We start from the raw sequence: 21,768 nt of genomic DNA on the forward strand, positions 1-21,768 counted from the left end.
TTTCCTGTTTTCCAAGCATACAAATGCAGCTCAACCAGTACTTAGGACCTTTCCTCAGGCCAATGAGTTATATTTCAAGTTCAAGTTTTGTACCACTAGAGGGAGACATAGTAAGTACGATATTCATACTCGGCAGACATGTAAATTTTGAAGACTCATTTTGAACTAGAGATTTCCTACCACTTGGAAGTTGTCATGCATCCTCCTTAGAGGGTTGTACTAAGTATATTGTTGGTCTTTGGAAGTCTTAAGAAATTCAAGGAAAAAGAAAGACAGTCCTCTTAGGTTCAAGACACAAAAGTGCCCTTTATTATGACAAGAAACATTTTAAGAATCAAGAAAGAAAAAAGGAAATACATTTATTAAAAATTAGAACTTTGTAAGAGGAAGGATGCATTTGCAGCTATTACAATTTCACTAGGACCTAATAATTTTTTCTGAAATAAAGACATTTTGTGAACTAAAGCAGGGAGGCTCACAAAGCATCATGTGGACACAACTGAGAACTTTGCCAACAATTTTTTTTAACTTGTTCAACAAAACATTAATATGCAAAAATGTTTGCTTTAGTAGATTTTTATGTGATACAGAACACAAAATAAATAGAAATTTATAAAATCTCAATATTTATGTATTTTCCCTTTTTATGAGAAAACTGTCACACAGCATTTTGTATCTATTTGTATATAATTCAAATTTATGTATGCATTAGGGACCTCAAATACAAAATATATATTCTGTTCTGTTTGACATTGAGGAGGCTTTCGACGCAAACCTTCAACATTGCATGCTTAAGACATCAGATTTCTTAAACAAAATCTTGCTTACAAGGGATGTGCATAACATATTTACAAAAAGAAAGAACACAGCCATAGGCTCAAACTAATCGGAGGGAGAGGGGAAATGCAGTTTTCCTTTTTCCCTCTGAACCACAACATACACTTTGGCCGACGGGCCAGTTCTCCAACGACACAGGACTTAGAGATCACTCAAGCCTGCCTTAACTGCCAATCTCCAAGATGGCTGAATACTGTACAACATCTCCCCCACATCTCTAAGTATGAAGGCAATTAACTCTAGCGGCAGAACATAATGTTGTTCAACTGGATCAACAAATGTACAAATTCCGGCAAGTGTAAAAAAGAATCACATGGTATTCAAGAAGGAGACATATGGGAAAACAGCTTCAACATGTGCATGAAACACAGCTGATGTGTTTTGTTAACAACAACGCATGTTTTATTGACTAACTGGACAATTTCCACACTTACAACAAATTGGCTTAACACTGAAACTCATATTTTACTCTATAAAATGCCCCATAATCACAAGGTTTTATAAACAAGATTATACAAAAATGACAAAATATAAACAAAGATTGAGAAATCATATGAAAAAAGCAAATACTAAAAGTCCTTAAGAAAATAAATACCCAGTGTGTATGCTTATGCTTCACTGCAGATGAGAATGACTAAAAGAAAAAGAAAGAGTCTCTCTAAGGACTTTGAAAGTCCTGCGTATGACCCAGCACCATGGATCCCCCAAATTTCTGTAAGCAGGCAATGCGTATAAATAAGGCATTAATAAATAAAAAGAACAGATGAAACACAGGTGTTGCTGTTAGTATAAAAGCATATAAAAGTCATGTTTACAGCTTTGCCCTTTTTTCTATTTTTTCACAAAGAGTGCCTTTTTTATTTAAAAAAATATACAGCAGCTCATCTGGGCGTAATGATACAAGCTTTCTTTATTTAAACTGTTCAGGTATATGTCCGATCTGAGACTGCATGCTCGTTGGTGGACTTGAGATGCCTTCTGACCAGTCAGACATGTTGGAATGAGGAGATGAACTTGACCACTGGTCTGGGGAGCCGGGGGAGGGGGTCAGAAAGGGGTGGTCGGGCACCTGGACCTGGTGGTTGGGGGTGTTGTCCATAGGGCCTGAATAGCTGTGTTGGGAAGGTGGGGTGAGGAACTGTGTGCTGGGCATCGATTGGCTCATGATCTGGGTCTCCTGAGGCAGGATGGTGTGTATGGGCATACTGGAGCTGCCGCCCCCCTGCTGGAGCTCTGGAGAGCTGAGCTCTCCACTGATGAAGTTCTGGCTGCTACTGGTGTTTGAGTTCTGGTGCTGCAGCTGGATGCTCTGCTGCTGTTGTTGCTGCTGTTGTAGCTGCTGCAGATTCTGTATTTGCTGCATCTGCTGCGTCTGTGTCTGCTGCTGCTGCATGATGTGCGTCTGTGGGGCCATTCTGCTGCTCTGTATCCCCTGGTAGTTCATCATCTGAGACAGGCTGGTGGAAGGGTGGCCGTTATGGAGGGCAGTCATCATGGTGTGCTGCCCTCCCTGGTGCAGACCTCCCTGACCTCCTGGAGCTCCTCTCATCGGGTTGAACTGGCCTGACTGGCTCATGTTGCTGTGTATCCTGGACAGCCAATCACACTGGCCATTCATGGCGCCTTGGCTGCTTGAGCCGGACACGGGCAGATGGGTGAGACGAGGAGGAAGTGGGTCAAACTGCATCCGAGCCAGCTCCTGCTTGTTTGGCATTACCATGTGGTTCACAGCGAGATGGGGGTCGGACATCCCTTGCAGGTGGTTCAGGGCAACAGAAGGCGACTGCTGAAAGGGTGAGGTCATCATGGGTGGGGAGGCCACATCTGAGACGTATCCATGTGGAGACTCCAGTGAATCCACCGGTGACAGAACAGCTGAGCTGTCCAGGAGGTTCCCAGACTTCCCATCCTGTGAATTCTTCTTTTTCACCTTCATGTCTTTGCCATCCTTGCAGCCGATCCCCTTGGCACTGGGCTTGCGGGCTTTTTTACTCTGACCTTGACCTTGAGGCTGTGGCTGCTTCATGCCACCCAGGTAGCCATTAGGGGAGCAGAGAGGGGGGGATAACGTGGTGCTGAGGGATGCTCCATGCATATGTGGACTCCTGACCAGGTTGTACTCATCCATCAGGCGCACAATGTCATGGTGCATCCTCTCTTGTGCAATGTCTCTGGGGAGGCGGTCCATGTGGTCAGTTATCTCCCTGTTAGCAAAGTGATCCAGTAAGACCTTTGCAGTCTCATAGCTTCCTTCTCTGGCAGCCAAGAACAGAGGGGTTTCCTCCTGCAGGTGATGGAGAGGAGGAAACATGTTAAGTACATCCATTTTATTGCCATTACAGTTTTCAATGTAAATAATCGATCAGTCAGTTAATGGTCATCGTTTGTCATTCCTGCATACATCATATATACTTTTACCATAATTATACTGGCATGGTAGCAATAAATCTGTTTCATTTTTTGCTGTTGTTATTGACTGAGTGAGTTTGTCTCTTTCCAATGCACTTTCTACAAACCACACAGTTTCAGCAGATGGCTGTTCTATATAGGCCTGATATTTTAGTTATTAGTTTTGGCATCATTTGATAAGAGTTGGAGCTATACATATAAAGATTGACTGATAAAATATTGCTTCAGTAAGACATTGTGTTATTGTTATACAGATCAGAGTTCAATTTTGGCAGCTATTTTAAATTTAGTTTTAGTCTTAGTTTTTAGATTAAAAGGGTAATAAGTTTTAGTCACATTTTAGTCATTTTCACTCTTGAAAGTCATTGAAAACTCAAAACCAATTTAGTCTATTTTTAGTCAATAAAAAAAGGCCTAATATTATTGCCATACTGTATCTATTAGCCTCATCTACCTCATGGAAATAAGTAGTCACCAAATAGTTTTAATCATAGTTTTAGTCAACAGACTACAACTACTGTTACAGCTAATGGTGGAAGACTGAAGTTACTTTCTTACCTTGTTGTTTTGCATGTCCTTGTTGGCACTGTTCTTAAGAAGCACAATGGCAGCCTCCACATTATTTACAGCTGCAGCCCAGTGAAGAGCTGATTTACCTTGGGACAAAAAAACATGTTTGAGGTGTTTAGTCCTCTGATGCATTTGACTGAATTCAGATGATTCTTGAAGTTAAATAACTGTATATTTATAAACCATATGTTTACCAAAATCATCAACTGCATTGACGTCAGCATGACAGTTAATGAGTTCCTCCACCATGCCCTCCACAGCCAGCCTGGCAGCCAAGATCAGGGGTGTAGTGCCATCATGCATTCGTGCATCCAAGTCTGTGGCACGGTTCCTTATCAGGATCTAAAGAGACAAACAATAGGTTACTCTATCTGAATTGTTCACCTGAGTCCTTTAACATAAATATAATTTCATGATAAGGGACTTCAATGTATATTTCACCCTCTTTAAAGCTGGTTACATCAGTATGCAATGGTGTATTTTAATCTGCATTATAGTTTTATGCAGTTGATCATTTCATGGTTAGATCCATAAAGAGCATTAATAAAAGTAAAGTATGACCAATATTTGTCAGTAAATCCTTAAAATAGTGGTTTGTTATGACTTATTTTGCTATTTTTTGGGCTTCTTGTCCTCAACTGAAAGGACAGATAAGAGAGACAGAAAGTATGGGAAAAGAGCACGGGGGACGACATGCATCAAATGGCGCCAAAACTGGGAATCAATCCTGCAACCAACTCAAGAAAGATTGAGGCCTCTGCACATGGATCATCTCCTAAGTTGCTGCATCCTGTTCTTTATAATAATGAACAACACATTTACTGATATTATGTAAATCTAGAGTTAAAGGTTTAACTAGGCAGCTTAGGAGACTTAGACTGAAATACAGTGAGCGTTTGAGAACTGACCTGGAACACCCCTTGGGCATCAGCAGCGACAGCCGCATGCAGAGGTGTCCTGCCCATGTTGTCCTGGATGTTAGCGTCAGCGCTGGCCTCAAGCAGGCGTTTAGCGGCGTCAGAACGAGCATAGCGGGCAGCGAGGTGAAGGGCAGTTTCACCTGTACGGTCAGTCTGGTTATGCAGATTAGCACCCTGGTAGATGAAGTCGTTGATAACGTTGGCAGAGGCGTCTTCCTCTTCCTCACTGTTTCCTGTCTCTAAACCTCCGCCGCTGCAGGATGCAATCATGAGTGGTGTGAATCCATCTGTGCAGAGAGGCAAGAGAGGGGAAAAAGATAAGTGAGGGAAACAGACTGCATGGTCAGCAGAGCTGCTATAGAATGAAAGGTACCTGCACTTCAAAGCAACAAGCAGATCAAAACAAAGCAACAAACAAATCGAATGTGGATCTGACACTTTTGCCTGGGTTGAATCATCACAGTACTCTCCCTTCAATAACGGATTCTGATCAAGGCACCGGCACGGGAGAAGCTTCAGAAGGAAAGCGAAGCTAGGGGGGATAGAGGCCGGGCTTGCTCAAGCTAGGCTGCTGCAAAAATGAAGCATTAATATCTGACTGTGAGACGGAGCTCAGTCAGTGGACTTGAACAGGTTTTTCTCCTCTTCAAAAGGAAAGCAAGCCCCAGATCTCGCAGATTTGGTCGATTCAAGTGCATCGATCCACAACAGGGAAAAAAAGTGTGCTCTCAAGTTGTTAACCCTGTTGCTTTGATTTTTCATAGCTTTTCCTCAGGGAATTTGGCACTTACTACAACATTGGGTTTTTGCATTTGATGCCTTCATTGGTTTTTATAATGTGGAATAGAAAAAAAAGAAACAGAGGCCCATTACTGGTCAAATGATTAATCTGATCAGGAATCAGTGTTTCACCCAAGGCGCCTGGCTTCAAGCTGGCTGCTTTGAAGAAGATCCTTCGCCCTGAGGACATGAGGCTTTAGCAACTCCTACATCCGTGATTTTATACACACACAAAAGCACATACACACTCAGAAAAATTCACACACACACTAATGCAAACATTAGAAAAATAAAATATTCACTCTAAGAAGGCATGAATAACTAAATATATGAATGGTTGCATGCATTTATGTGCAAAAAATACAAAAAATCTCCACACTCAACTAGAAATGTTCCTTTACAAAGACTGACTGTTAGGAGACCCTTCTTATGAGTGATGATTTCAATTTGCACAAAAGTTGAGAGTTTTACAACTAAGTGGTGGTTTTGTTTTTCTCATTGCATCATTTGAAAAAAAATTTGCAGAACAAATGAAACTATTCAGTACTTAAAAAATAAAATAATAACAAGGCAAGGGGAATAAGAAACAATGAAATGCTTAAACTTATTACAGAAAAAACTATATATATATATGTGTGTGTATGTATATACAGTACATATATTTTTTCCTACATATGGCTTTAATGATCTGGAGGAGTTAACATATTTTACAAACTGATTTGATCAGCTATCCTTTCCTTATATCCTTTATCTTGACAACAAATATATCTAGTTTAACGCAAAAATGAAACAAATTAAATCACAATCCTGTGATATTATTCACATGAATTGGCAAAAGCTTCCTGTTAATTTCTGATTAGTGAGTAAGTGCTCTGTCACCCACCTGGTCCCCGCACATTGACATCCATGCAGTCGTTCTCAATATCGCCCTGAGGGGGTGTGGGAGCGATTGAGGGGATACGCAGGTCAGCGGCGTCCAGGTGTTGCTGTGTCCACTGCCGGTGGTCCGTCTGGTCGCCTGCCTCCAAGATAGCTTGCTCATCAAACTGCTACAACAAGGAATAAAAGAGATCAGGCAAATAAACTTGTACATAAGAGGCTTGGGTTGAATAAAGTCAAAATATATAAAGCTTCAAAAAAAATTTGATTAGAATTATTAAGAAAATAATTAAAAATAGACATTAGAAAATTAATTAAATTACAGAGGAAATGATTTCTAAATTACAAATTAAATACCAAACATTTGTAAACAGTGGTGTCAAAAGTTGTGATTAAAAAAATCCTAAAAAGCTGATTTATTGTTTTATAAGTCTCTTTCCATACCCTGAAGCGTTTGGCATCTGAAGGTTCATCTTCCTCCCAATCATTCTGGGCGTCATCCATGAGTGAAATGTCCGAGGTGTTTTTCAGTGGCCTGTGATAATGCAGAAAATTCAGTAAAAATCTTGATACCTTGCTGCTCCCATCTCATCTGAGTAACTCACCGTTAATGGTGCAGCGATGCTGAAAAACAAAAGCATTGATTCAATCCATACCCCACCCCTCTGCCCCAACAAGTCAATTAATGCACACCTTAACCCACTATATCATTATCATTAATGATCCAGCCAAACCCCCCTTTTTCCTAAATCTGACTGATCACCAGTTATTCCCATTTTGTCCCACATAACTAGCCCTTCACTTGACCCGCACACTGGCAGGTACTCGAAATCACCAAACGCTGCCAGAGAATAAACGCAAACTTACTTTAATCCCACTGAATCCTCCCCGACAGGCTCACGTCTCTTCTTCTTGCTGGTCTCGGTGGTCTTGAAGCCCTCGGGGAGCCAGAGACGACCGTGCTCGTGGCGGCGCTTTCGGGCAGCCACCATACCGACTCCAAGGAAGGCCAGTATCCCTACGCCGCCCAGGACCAGGTAGATTGGGTAGAAGTCCTGTGGAGGCTGGGGGTCCACTCCACCTGGTTGGGAAAGGGATAGCATGGTCAAAGACGGGCGCTGAGGAACAGGCGAGGACCGACGAGAGGACAGAGCGGGACACCCAGGATCAGCCTGAGTGTTCAAGCAGAGCTAGTCCTGCTCTTCTTTGCCCCAGCGTTCCCACTCAAAAAAGAAACCGCAACCAGCAGCGAGCGCCGGGCACTGACTGACTGACGATCCTCACCGTTTGTAAAGCTAGCTACTACTATCTATCCCGTAATAATCAGAATTGCCAACCACTTTTCATCAGAAAAGGAGAAAAAAGGGATGGGTCTTGATAAAAAAAGAAAAAGGGGTAAAAAAAGAACATCACCACCTCCTCTCTCCCTTTTCAACCCAGGGTACCAAGAGACAACTTTACCATTTCTTCTTTAAGAGAAAAAAAGGAGGGGGATTAATGAACTTCAAATTACTGCACGCGCTTTAAGCTGTAAAGACGAAGGATTTATTAGGATTTTCAAGATAACAAAGACTCCCAACTTCTAGCACACTCCCGATCAATTTTTCCCCTTCTCTTTTTTTTCCACTAACGATTTTGAAATGATAAACTCCCCCAACCTAAACCCTCAGAGATGCATTAAGTCCTGGTATTACATTCAGCGAGGTGAAGGTTGCAGCAGCCCCTCGCACTGTGGGATGAAGTGTGTGCATGCATGTGTGTGCGCGTGTGTTATCTGTGGACGTATATGTGTACATGAGAGTGAATGGAAGACAGACAGAGACAGAGATAGACACTGAGTCTTGTATTGTGTGAGCAGGGGGTAGGATGAGCTGATTTGCAGCAATTAACCATTTTGGAGCCTGAAGCCAGTGGATTTACTCACTGAGGGAAGGATTGATTGTTTAGGCCATAAGATTCACAATTGCATTTGTTCACCGCTGAATAACAAATACACAATCAAAGGGGTTCAGGGTTAGAACCTGAGTGGAGGGTGTGGCGAAGGCTTTGAATGTGTGGTGGAGCATGTGTCCCCTCATACAGAAGTATAAGTATGTGGACACCACAGCTACGCCTTATAGGGTCGTACCAATGGTTTGGCATGTTTTACTTCAAATCATGTTTTTATAAACATCCACTTATCAGTCTGATGAGCCACTTCTGATGTTTGATGATGGTTTAATTTTGGTTTATTGACAGTTTTATACATTTTGATGTCACTTGGTGTACTCTTATATTTATAGATTTAAGGTTTTAGGCCTGGCTCCCACCCTGGGTTCTGGGAACCTCTGGGGGGGGCTTGAGGCTTTGTCAGCTCTGAGGTTGTCAAATTTAAATGAACTAAAATTATGGTAAACACTAAACAAATAGTTTATACAAACGTCTTTGGTGTCTTTGGTAAGAAAACATGGGTAGAGCTGTTTTGATAGGGTCATTATCGATTAAACAATTAAAATCTTTGTTAATTCTTGACCGCAGCGTATCACTTTTAATTCATGTGGGTCTTGAGGGGCTAAGCTTTCTTAGATAAAAGTAGGGGGGCTCCAAAAAAAAAAAAAAAGGTCAGGAACCACTGTTTTAGGTTGTTTTAACTCCTGAGACTGTGTTTTCTATATCTTTCTCGCATTCATCTGGCTGCAAGACAAATTTCAGAACTGAAGCTGAGAGTTTAAGAGTACATTGCTGCTGTGCAATAACACAATTAAAGGTATTATGCCTGCTGTTAATACTGAAGTACTGATAAGCTTCTGCTTACAGTACTGCAGTTACTAGATTAAACTACTGTAGAGGCAGCTAAATGTCTGCAACATATGCAAATTTCCTCAAAGATACATGAAAATGTGTTTTGTTATGAAGTATTACATGGTGAAAAATCTCATGTTTTTCTTAGATTTATCATTAAATTACTCATATTTGCAAAGAAACTGACAATATCGGCACATGGGATGAAGGAAACATAAATAAATAAATCATGATAAATCTGAAACTGTTAGGAAAAGTGAACATTGGAACTAATATCTCCACTTGAGGGGACTTATAGGTGCATTATAGACACACCTGATTTGCTCAAACTGTGGTGGCATAAACAAGAAGTTTTATCACACTAGCTTAAAAAGTGCAATAAGGGAGACTCCTGCATGTTTCAACATTGAAACCAATGCCAATTCATGGTTTTATGTGCAGCAGATTTTCCATCATGTTTGTTTTTAGAGTGCATTGTGTCTTTTTTAAAGTATGTTGTATAATTGCACATGCATATGCTTCAAGGTTTGGGGAATGATCCTGGTTCTGCTCTATCTGAGTTTGAAAGTTGGTGTGATGATGTGATATCGTGATCTAAATGGGACTAAAACTAAAGATATGATCATTGATTTCAGACACAGCACTGAGTGAGGATGTCTGGTTTGTTGATTCTTACAAATATCTGGGAACTGTGTTCGACGGTAAACTAAAGTTTGATATGAACACTCAGTCTCTTGTCTAAAAAGGATGACAGAATTTATTTGACGAGGAAGCTGAACTCTTTCAATGTTATCAAGACCATTTTTTGTAACTTTTATTGTTCGTTTAATGAAAGTCGTTTAATGAAAGTCGTGTACCTTTTTCCTTTATTTCCTTTATTTATAAGATCTGCTCCAAGATTCATCCAGGAGTCAGGCAAAGAGTCTTTTCAGGCAAAAAGGAAGTCCATGACCATTATTAATCAACATATTTTGGCTCGTCAGTTTACTGTAATGCCTTCAGGTCGTCATTACCAGGTACCACTGAGTAAAACCAACGAGTACTCTCAATCTTTTATTCCTTCTACTACCAGATTACTACACCCTGATAGCAGACATTTCAACTGATTTTTTACCTGCTTTGACTTCTATCTGTCCTTTTATTAACATTGATTTTATATTTATTTTTTCATGTAGTTATCTTGGATCTTGTGGTCCTTTACTAACATCTGTTTGTTGACTGGTCAGTGTTGACATATGTGTTGTGGACATGGGTGAACTGCAAATGAATTGCTATTTTGGGATCAATAAAGTTCTCTGAATCTAAAAATCAAGATTTGTAATGTTTAAGAAGTTATCTGCCTTGAAAATATGGGTTTGATTTTTTCTGTATTCAAATTGATTTAACCAAGGAAAAAAAAACTTCAGAGAGATTTAAAATATCATCTACAAAAGTGTCCTGGCCAAGACAGGCAGCAGCACATTTAACAAAGACACAGACACAAAAAACAGAGCAATTACAATCACAGAAAAAAAACAAATCCCGAGTCACAGAGCAGAAAGTTATCAGTCTGAACATCTACGTACAACCTGATGCATCTTCCTCTAACGCCTTCAATACCTTAAAAGCAGTGTTAATTTTGGCAGATATTATCAATTTTAGTCTTAGTCTTTAGACAAAATGTCTTTTAGTTTTAGCCCCATTTTAGTCATTTCTATCCTTTTTAGTTTTAGTCTAGTTTTAGTCGACGAAAACTCAAAAAACATTTTAGTCTAGTTTTAGTCCATAAAAAGTCCTCACATTTTAGTCTAAGCATTTATTTTCTTGCCTAAATCTGGTACCGAATCATGGTAGTGTGCTCTATGCACTCTGCTAAATCTAGGGTCCCTGCTCTATAGCTGAGAGACAGAAGAGCTACAGCTGCATTGTTTTTTGACAGATTTACCTACAGTTGAGACATATCATGGATTTTGACTGTCCGAAAAAAAGTACATTACATTTAAGTCTAGTTTTAGTCATCTTAACAAAAACTAAACATACTTTTTGCCAGTTTCAGCCATCACAGATCTATTTTTGTTCGTCTTAGTCTAGTTTTCATCATGGAAAAAAGGCTTATTTCAAGAGATTTTAAGAGGACAGTATCTCAAGACATAAGGTCTCCTGTAGCTCATTCCAGGCTGCTGGAGCAGCACACCTGAAACCCCTTTGACCCATTTCAAGACGGACTTTGGGCACAGATAGCAAAAGTACAATTTGTGACTGAGTCACAGAGTAGAGACTGTAACTTCTAGCATTTTTAACCTAAATGAAATCATACATGATGGGAGCAGATTTAGTAAAGCCTTACAAATAAGCCAATAATTTTGCCAGCATGTGGTCAGTGAAAGCCAACCAACATAATTATACTGAGTACAATGATGAGGACTTAAGATACCGTAAATAAGCTATCTAGTTATATCTGTTATGTTTATACTGTATTTTTACACTGACGCTATCTTAAATGATGTGATATGTGTCCTACTTTATTGCAGAAAATGTTTTAAGCCTTAAATGATTGAAAGTTGTTTGGCTCCAAGAGTGGCATCGTTATTTTACTGCATTTTTGCAATATATAATGAATGAAAGAAACCACTCATTAAATGATTAACGCTGGAAATATTATTTAAAAACACTGAAAATTTTTCAGTTTGACATTTTCTTTGATTTCACAAACTAGTATTAGATGTACTCACTAAAAACAGCTTCAATGGTGTAGGGAACATCCAGTTTCCCACTGCTGGCCAAAGCCCCAAGGAAAGCTGCAGCATCATTGGTACTCTGGAAACATTCAGTGGACTGCTGGAAGCACTGACGGTTGTCCACCTCCAAATGTACAATTGAACTGTAGAGAAACAGAAAGCACATATAGAAGTCATACTGAGTATGAGCCATAGCATAAAAAAACGATTAAACCCTTTCAATTAAAAACATTTTTGTTTACCCTTTGATCTGTAGATGATCTAATTCCCTCTTCATCCTCCTGCCCCTGCCGGTTACATGATATAGACTCCTCTTCACTACATTCAGCACATTTCCAGTAGCCTCTGACCACATATCCACTGAGCGCTTTACCACGTACTTCTTCAGCTCGTGTTCATTCCCGTAGTACGGGTAAACCATCATCTCACCCTCGGAGTCCCTTCGGAAGATCACGTTGGTGCGCAAAACGCGGCTGAGCTCACGCAGGAAGCCGAAGGAGTTGTTGAGGAGCTGCTCTGGGGTGATGTGGACCACTACCACCAGCTGACCCAGGGCCAGCTTCTCGGGCATGTTATTGGCACAGTCCAGGCCATCCCACTCACACTCAGCGTTGTTGCAGCCCTGGTCGCAGTGGCCATCAGCGTAGTGGTCTTTACAGTACTGATCATAGAGAGGACTAAAATACAAGACAGAAATTTAGATGTGTTGTTACTGTCATACTATTAAACCTAGCTGTTCCAGTGTGACAACTTAGCCTGAATCTTATGACCCATTAGAGTTCAGGATGTACAAAAAGGCAAACTAACGAGAGGATTAATATGGTTTAGTTCACTTGTCTATAAATACAACATCAGGAATTGTTCATATCGAGGTTAAATACCAAACTGTGTCTAAATATTTATGACATTAAAATTACATATGACTACCTCATCAAGGTTTTCTTTTTGGTTTAGCCTGTCAGGTTGATAAAATGCTCATTTATTTCTATTACACCTGTTGAATGTAAAATAAGCCTCCTTACTTGCACTGTCTTTCCAGATTCTGGCAGTCAAACCCATCATAGAGACAACCAGCGTTGTCACACTGTGAATCACACTTTCCATCGCTGAAGTATCTCCAGCACTGCAGCGAGTCCGAACAGTTCTTCCATGGAGAGTTGAAGTTGAGGGAGCAGTCGCCATTGTCCCAGCCACACGCATGGTTGTTACAGAGCACATCGCACACCTTGTTGTGTTTTGCTTCCTCGCACTGCGGGATGTCACAGAAGACTTCCACCTCTGTCGGCGGAAGCGGAATGTCAGTGCCAAATCCTCCGTGGAAGCTGTAATCCAGGATGTGGCAGCGGAGGCCGTTGAAGTTTGTGGGACAGACGCAGTGGTAGAACGGCGCCTCTGTGGTGTATTCACATGTACCGCCATTGTAGCAGGGGTTGGAGTTACAGGGGCTGTCGGTGGGATACTGGCACTCAGGTCCGGTGAAGGACGCAGTGCACAGACATTTGGGGCTCTTGTGGCCAGAGATGCAGGTACCGCCATTGCGGCAGTGGAGGCTGCCACAGGCCTGAGCGTCATATTCACATGTGGAGCCAGTAAAACCCTGTAAGAGGAGAAAAGCAAATGTATTTTGAGCAAGCTAGTTAATACTTTCTCTAAGAAATGTTCAAATTTACTTTTTAAACTTTAAAACATTATTTATTTATTTAAATTCCTGGTTGGGAATCCTAGCAATACAGTCCTCTTGTAACTTTTAGTCCTTACAAGATGAGATTTTCATTGAACAGATTTAACAGAAATTGAGGTCATTTGATTTGCAACTCTTTATGGATGGATTTGTAATGCTTTTATTGATCTAGATGTTCATGTGCTTGCATTGTGGTTATTAACTTCAGATATAGGAACAAAAATCTCTTTAATATTTTCCTAATTGATAAATATGATTTAGAGCTAGGGTTTGTGTAGTCCCTCATTGAATTATATGATTGTATAAAATGTCCTTAAAATAATAAATCATCTCTGTTTGTATTGAAAGAAGTGTAGGTACTCACAGGAGGACATTTACAGATGAAGCCATGTGGGGTGTTACTGGCGACAGCACAGGTCCCTCCATTACGACATGGTTTCCCCTTACACCCATCAAACACTGTGTCACAGCGTTGACCTACAGACCAGTCAGACAAAGAAAACTGTAATCTCTAATTTTTGCATACATATTTGCATATTTTCTATAGTGATTAAATTTTAGAGTATCACATTTTTTCATTATTGATTTACCTTTGTTTCTCAGTATATTGTATGTATATGTGTCAAACAGTTCAAAACATACAGAAAGACTATTTTGAAAAAAGGAAAGCAGAATCTTTGTTATTGAGACGTTGGATTCAAACTAGTTTTAATCGTTATTCTAGCCCAGTAAAAGCAATGCAGACTAAAGTGAAATCAGGTATATTCTGCTAGAATAGAAGGAACCTACGGTGGCGTATTGCATTCACTTGAAAATAAAAAAAAAATTCCTCCAGTTTTTACGACATAACTATCACGTAAAAACAGGAATTTATTTTTTTTGTAATTTCCGGTTTTTACGAGATACTATCTCATAAAAACAGGAATTTATTTATTTTTGATTTTCCTGTTTTTACAAGATAGTATCTCGTAAAACAGGAAATTATTTATTTTTGATTTTTCTGTTTTTACGAGATAGTATCTCATAAAAACAGGATGCCCCTGATGCTCTCCTGCATGAATGGTTGCTGCATTTATCAGCCAGTAATTAGAGGTGCGGGGTTAAGAAGTAGTCAGAATCTTTCAAATCCTGAAAGATGTTGATCCACTGCGTATTGTTTCCTCAAAAATCCCCACCAGTTCTCTATGCGTTGGTTATGATTGCTTGAGCCATACAAATAGCAATTTGCTTGAAAACTCATCCACATGATCATGTCTCAGGAATATCTGCATCTGCTCCACGTAACAGTTCTCTGTCCCTAGGTCTGATCGAATTCTGTTTTCAGGAGTTACTATCTCATAAAAACAGGAAATTTAAAAACAAATAAATTTCTTTTTTTTACTAGATAATATCTTGTAAAAACAGGAAATTCAAACATAAATAAATTCCTGTTTTTATGAGATAGTTATGTGGTAAAAACAGGAGGATTTTTACTTAAGTGAATGCAATACACCACCGTGGGAACCTAAAGAAAGGTATTAAAAACACAAAATAACTGTAATCCTGAAATGGTATCAGAGCCTGTCAAACTGAAAAAGTAAACTCAAGTTGACCCTGCATTTGACTCGAAATCACAACAAACTCTCCCTAAATGTGTTTAGTTTTCTTTTTCACCTGTGTAGCCAGTGCGACACTCGCAGCGGTAGTTGTTGGTGAGTTGGATGCAGCTGTGTGTTCCTCTCGGGTCACACGGGTTGGACAGACACTCATTGACGTCTCCCTCACAGCGCTCTCCTACGTATCCTGCAGGGCATATGCAGTGGTAGCCCCCTACTTTATCCACGCACTTCCCTTTGTTGAAGCACTTTGGCTCATTGGTGACGGGGTCAGTGAACGGGTTGCAGTCGTCAATGTTGATCTCACAGTGCACACCTGAGGGAATCACAGAAGGTATGATATAGGGAAAAATGTCTCCTTGATGTATGAAAATCTTTTCAGTCTATGAGATTCAATGAATTGCCTCATTGTGCAATGTGTTGACTTTTTCACTATTTTGGGGGATACCGTTTTTCTAAATATGCCTCCTCTACTCAGCAAGTAATTTAAACATTTCCCAGGATGATAACCACTAAGCTTTTAGTGCTAATTCAACCTGGCTCTCAAAAATGAATGATGCTTGCTATGAATAAAATGGACATGACTTCATCATTCTAAAAAATCCAAACTGTGCTATAGATGCATTCAACAACAGTCTGCGTGGTAACAGATAATAGAAAAATTGAATATTTTCCTATTAACGTCTTTGCCCCTCTAATATTGCATAATAATAATATAGTACGAAGCACTCATCTATTGTTCTTACATTTCCCTCAAAATTATATCTTATTGTATGTTATCTATGACTGTAGCTGTATTAGTATTTTCTCAAAATAAATGTTTATTTTAAAAACCAAGACTAAACTAAAATTTGTTAAGTTAAATTTAAAGAGCAGCCAACATTACATTAATTCTTCAGAAACTAACTCAAACGGTTTAGACATTTTTGAGTAGCTTATTTGTATTACCTTAAAGTCTATACATTCACTTTGGGAAGACACTGACACCAATGCCAGCATCTGTATTAGTGCTGACAACAAGCCTAAGTTTTTGCACTCATAAAACATATACCATGTTAGAGCATGATGCCTGCCTCTATTGATTTGCACAGGTAGGCGAATGACTCGTGTCTCTGGGTAGGTGATATTCTAACTTGAATGTGGATATGGAAGACTGCACCCATGCACCACTTAATTTTTAAAAGGAAGGATGAAGAAAATCTGGTGACAAAAATAAACTTTGAAAATACTTTAAAGAAATCTAATGGTGTTATAAAGTATTCATATCTGTTCTCACTGGGGTAGTACCCAGATAAAATAACTTGTACTTGGTGTGGAAAAAAGTAGTATCAGGGCCTCCTTTTAATTGTAACAGAACCTCTTTTGATAAACACATCTTGCAGGGGCAATCTTTAGATAAAAAGACACTTAAAAAACTCAAAATGGAAGGAACAAAAAAGAGCTTGGTGTTTGGTTTTTCAGTTGTGTAAATCATTGTGCAAATGTAAGGACAGCTTACAAGCTGGGTGCATACGTAACACTTTCATTTACCCTGCAGTTTTACATTAAAAGGACAGGTTGATGTTAAAAATTTAAATATAGGGGTGCAGATGGGCTGATGATAATGTTTAGAGGCTAATCCTTCTGAGCCGTGGCTTCTTACCTGCATGACATTCCCCAAAATGCTATCCCTGAATTCCCACTCTATCCACTGTCATATCAAATAATGGTATTAAAGCTAAAAGAAAAAGAACAGGAATTCAACTTGGTCCTTCATCTGCGATGTAAAACTCTTCAGGTAAAAACAGAATTAGCACACAATTTATTATGAAGTTTAAATTATTTTACCATCTGAGTTCTAACTGTAAAATATCCTTGAATGCTTTAAGAATAATCATTAAAGTAATCATTTAAAGAAAAATTATAGTGTAATTTCTATATTTTCCAGTCTCTCATCAAAAATACCATCATCAACATGTCTATTTTAGGACACACCTCACTCTGCTGGCACTTTAAGCTTACACGTACACACGCACTCCCTTCATGTTTGAGAGAAAAATCAATGTTATATTTGACAAGTAGAGGAAAGAATGGAGGCAGGACCGGAGGAGGAGTTTTCAGACATGCCCTGGTTGCTGTTGAGCCCTAATTAATGAAGTGTGGAGACAAGGAGGGGTGGATGGAGCGGCAGAGTGGTGTGGAGGAGTGTGCGTGGGGTCTGCTGACCTTGGGTTCCCCGGGGACAGGAGCATTTGTAGGTATTGATCAGGTCAATGCAGGTGCCCCCGTTCTGGCACGGCTGAGAGAAGCACTCATTGATCTCGTCGGAGCAGTTGGTCCCCACGTATCCTGGCATGCACTGAAAGTCGAAAAAGAAACAAGAGAGAAGAAGAAGATGCAGAGGGTGAGGAAGAAAAGAAAGGCAGAGGGAGGAGAGGGAGAGAGGAACATTTAATCAATGTCTGACATGAAACAAAAACGCTTTTTGTTTACCTGGCTGTTTTTCTGGCCCCCCATACTGCCAAGGCCAGCAAATCTTTTATTCAAGGGGAGATTAACACAACCAAGCTGTTTGTTTGCTTTTTTATAAACAGGCTCTTTATTAGCCTGCTTGGTATCGTATCATCTAACAGGCTGCCTTTTGTATGCCAAGGCATTGTTGACAAACTCATCACAAACTAGAGATTTGAGATTTTTATTATGTAAAAAGGTGATAAAGGTTTTTTCTTAGTTAGATGATTTGATTTGATCACAAAAAACTCAAATTGCAACTAAAATATCAGAAAAGCTTTCTATCCTTTCAAGCAGACATGAAATGGTAAATGTAATGTTTTTGTGTGTCTATAAATCTCAATTTTTCACTGATTTTATACATGTAATTAGTCTATTCAAACTTCATCTATTCTAATAGGTGTAATGTACAAAAGATAGCAATGAAACTGATATTGCATAATGTACCATTACTCTCATCAACCTGATCGTGTGGCTTTCTCTGGTGCTGTTACCTTGCAGGAGTATCCTCCCAAGAAGTCGGTACAGGTGGCTCCATTCTGGCAGGGGTTCGGGGTGCATTCATCTACCTGCTCCTCACAGTAACTTCCGGTATATCCAATCTGGCAGTGACAGTAATGAATGTTTCCTGCGTCCAGACACTGGCCAGAGTTGCGGCACAAATGGGCAACATCAACTCCTGCATATGGGGGATGAGACAGCCTATAGTCTATCATACAATTTCACCAACACAGCACACTTAATATGATAGGATTTTTTTTAAAGCCGGCTAATGCACACACACTTCAAATGCAAAAAAAAAAAAAACAGAAACAGCATCTGACCTCTTTGCTTGGCTGCTACCTCGCAGGACACACTGGGGACATCACAATAAAGTCCCGTCCACCCAGTTTCACACTGGCAGCTGTAAGTGGTTTCTATCTGCCAGCATTTTCCCCCGTTCTTACAGGGTGACGAGTCGCACCAACGAACCAAGTTCTGAAATGTGTAAGAATATTGGAGTAAAGGGTTTAAGAAACAGCATACATACACAAAAGTTCTATTTGCCTGAAAATCACTTGTTGAACCTTTTATAAATAGAAAGATGTACTTTATTGATCCTAAACTGGGATATTGTGGTGTTACAGCAGCATGTTAAAGAGCAAGTAAAAGAAATAAATATTCATAAAATAAGCCCTAATAAGTGATGAAGAAATATATGAATTCAGGAATTTTACTGGACTTCAATTAACTGCATTCTTATACTAATTTAGCAGACATACTTTGCAGGAGATAGAGCCCCTTTTGTTCAAACAGGGGTCCTACATGCTTTTAGAAATCAGATTAAAGACGTTTTGAGACCTGAACTGAGAAATTTTAATACCACTTTTTTCACAGTAAATTGTCAAAATTAGAGGCATGAGATTTCTCATTACACCTGACTAGGGCTGAATTTTCTGATGTAATAAAATTGGTATGTAATGCCAAATATTTTAGGGCAAACAAAAAATCTAAGGTCATAAATGCCAAAATACGATTATTTTTGGCAGATTTAATGCCTCTATTCTTATTTTAATGTGAAGACCTGTTAAAATAAGGCAGCAAGAAAAGTTGATTGAATCACAGTGAGTCAGACAAAATCAGAGAGGGGTCTGGGGTCCTCTTTGAATCATGAAGAATATTAATAAAACAATTTGTGGGGGAAGATGATTAAAATTGTATAAGGTTGACCAGAAAACAAAGATTGGAATAGGTTGTACAGTTATCATAAAATACCAATGACGTGATAATGTAGATAAGCTGTTATTGAATGTGCCAGCATGTATCAAGAGCAAATTTGAACAAAGCAAAAGAAATGTCAGTTTCAGTGAGACAGAGACAACCCTAGATTTAGTGAGGTGAACTGTTACAAAAAGGAATGCCTTGAAAAGTTATGCCCCTTCAGGAATACTTTGAACCATTTACTAATTAAAGTAATTGTATTTTTTTAGTTTTAGTTTATTTTGGTCAATTTTAAAAAACACAAAACTCAATATACTGATAAAATGACAATAAATAAACATTAAGATAAACAAACAGGACTGAATAGGTGTAGACTAAAGCCTTTGCTTAAATCTTAAACCTTAAAGATAAACAGGCCCATTTAACCTCTCCGTGCTCTTACCTGACAGTTGAGTCCGGTGTACCCGTGAGGACAGGTGCACTTGTAGGTGCCATAGCTGTCCTGGCAGGTTCCACCATTCAGACACGGTTTAGAGTCGCACTCGTTGATATCATGCTGGCAGTAGCTCCCAGTGAAGCCCGGCGGGCACAAACATGTGAAGGCGTTGATGCCGTCCACGCATGTGCCACCATTAAAACAAGAGCTTTAGGGGATAAAATAAAGGAATGAACCAAAGTGAAAGTATTGTGAAGCTTTTAAATAAGAAGAGAGGAGGAAAGAAAATCAGTGAAACAGTTTTTCTGAACTTCATGAAAATTCACAAATGATTTATACAATGAAAGTTTATCAGGAACAAATATTTTCATCTACTTCAGATTTAAGTTGCACTCATGCTTTTTGAAAAACAAGTTATTACACTAAAGAGCTACTGTACATGCTTTTCATGGGATACAGATGCTGTGGTCAGATGTTGTAATTCTTTACTCCACCACTCGAGGCAGCAGCGGACAAGAGTGTGATGTACACAAGTGGCTGAAAGTGAACTTGTTGATCTGCAGCCTTTACTCTCCATCATGTGTAAAAAAAACCTGTTTCTTTTCTTCAGATTAGAAGTTGTAGGGTTTGAGCACTTAATCCTAAGCTCTTGATACTTATTAATTGTTAAGTGGGACTTTACTATCTGTAATTTCTGTACCTCTCAGTGCAGTCAGGAGTGTTGTTTTCACAGTGGATCCCACTGAAGCCAGCCGGACAGGTGCAGGTGTAGCTGTTGACACAGTCAGTGCAATTTGCTCCATTCTTACAAGGGTTGCTCTCACACTCATTGATGTCCTCTTCGCATTTTGTCCCCCGAAAGCCAGGCAGACAAGTGCATAGGAAGCCGTTAACCTGGTCCTTGCAGAGGCCTCCATTACTGCAGGGATCTGGGTAGAAAAAATATTGTTGAGACTTAGATTTTGTTGAAGTTGAAGTTGCTTTTGGTTTGTTTACAGCGTCAATCAAAAAACAGTAAAGTCTGAAACTCATACTTGGTTTGCAGTCATCGATGTTGGTTTCACAGTTGCGTCCACTGTAGCCTGGTTTACATCCACAGCGGTAACTGCCCAAAGTGTTTTGACAGGTTGCTCCATTGAGACAGGGATTCTTCACACACTCTTTGATATCGACCTCACATGTTTGGCCTTGGAAGGGTGGAAAAGGCAGACAGTTTACTCTTTGAATGTTTGCATTAAAACAGAAATATGGATAACAGGATGGGAAGTGGAATTATTTTTAATTAGGTGGAGAAGAAAAAAAAAGGGATCCTAGTTACTACTTAAGAAAAGGATTTTTAAACCCAAAGATGAAGGAAATCAAGTCCATCATCTTAGCCAAATATACAGGCAATCACAGAAATTCACTGTTTGGTCTATTCCAGAATAAAACTACCATTTTCCAAGGGAGTATGGTTATGATGGATGCAAAAGCTCAACTCTAAACCCATTAAAAACTTTGAAAATAAAGACTTCCAAATCCTGATATGAATATTCAAATTTCTGATAAGAAAAACTTAAATTTACATGTGACAACCATAAAAGGGAGGCTAATGCTTTGAAATGGACTCCACTTTGTTTGGATCAGTGGCAAAACTGTGTGAAACCTGTGCTGACAGTAACAAAAAAAAAGTCCCTTTAGAACACGGGGACATTATTGTTTACCTTGCCATCCTTCAGGACAGACACAGGAGAAGCTCTGATAGTCCCCTGACTCCTGACAAACTCCTCCATGCTTACAGGGTTTGGAGCTGCATGGTGCCATCAAGGTCTCACAGTTCTCTCCTATAACACACAAACACAAGCTCAGGCCCATTAAAGAATATCTTTAATACAGCGAAGAGTCTTTAAGCACAGTGTGACATCATGCAGGAGTCATGAACTTGGAGATAACCCAAACTAAATGGACAGAGTATCATCTTTCAATCAGTGCT

At 39.5% G+C, this 21,768-nt stretch overlaps 1 protein-coding gene across 2 annotated transcripts in view; it reads right to left on the reverse strand.

Moving 5' to 3' along the window:
- Positions 1-211: 211 nt before the first annotated feature.
- LOC121509568 (neurogenic locus notch homolog protein 1-like) overlaps positions 212-21,768 on the reverse strand; it is a 61,822-nt gene continuing 40,265 nt past the window's right edge. Inside the window, exons 16-34 of one of the 2 annotated variants that reach the window (XM_041787022.1) lie at positions 21,500-21,619; positions 20,831-20,983; positions 20,497-20,725; positions 19,803-20,004; positions 18,484-18,637; positions 18,154-18,338; positions 17,375-17,507; positions 15,228-15,485; positions 13,939-14,051; positions 12,916-13,490; positions 12,136-12,570; positions 11,888-12,036; positions 7,263-7,476; positions 6,840-6,930; positions 6,400-6,565; positions 4,725-5,023; positions 4,011-4,158; positions 3,805-3,902; positions 212-3,121 (exon numbers count right to left, since the gene is read on the reverse strand). In XM_041787022.1, coding sequence (XP_041642956.1) covers positions 1,748-3,121; positions 3,805-3,902; positions 4,011-4,158; positions 4,725-5,023; positions 6,400-6,565; positions 6,840-6,930; positions 7,263-7,476; positions 11,888-12,036; positions 12,136-12,570; positions 12,916-13,490; positions 13,939-14,051; positions 15,228-15,485; positions 17,375-17,507; positions 18,154-18,338; positions 18,484-18,637; positions 19,803-20,004; positions 20,497-20,725; positions 20,831-20,983; positions 21,500-21,619 — 5,096 coding nt within the window. In that variant the 3' untranslated portion in view covers positions 212-1,747. The remainder of the gene's footprint in view (positions 3,122-3,804; positions 3,903-4,010; positions 4,159-4,724; positions 5,024-6,399; positions 6,566-6,839; positions 6,931-7,262; positions 7,477-11,887; positions 12,037-12,135; positions 12,571-12,915; positions 13,491-13,938; positions 14,052-15,227; positions 15,486-17,374; positions 17,508-18,153; positions 18,339-18,483; positions 18,638-19,802; positions 20,005-20,496; positions 20,726-20,830; positions 20,984-21,499; positions 21,620-21,768) is intronic. The other variant, XM_041787023.1, reaches the window with a different exon arrangement.

This window comes from Cheilinus undulatus, linkage group 5 (assembly GCF_018320785.1).
Source record: "Cheilinus undulatus linkage group 5, ASM1832078v1, whole genome shotgun sequence".
Taxonomy (NCBI): Eukaryota; Metazoa; Chordata; class Actinopteri; order Labriformes; family Labridae; genus Cheilinus; species Cheilinus undulatus.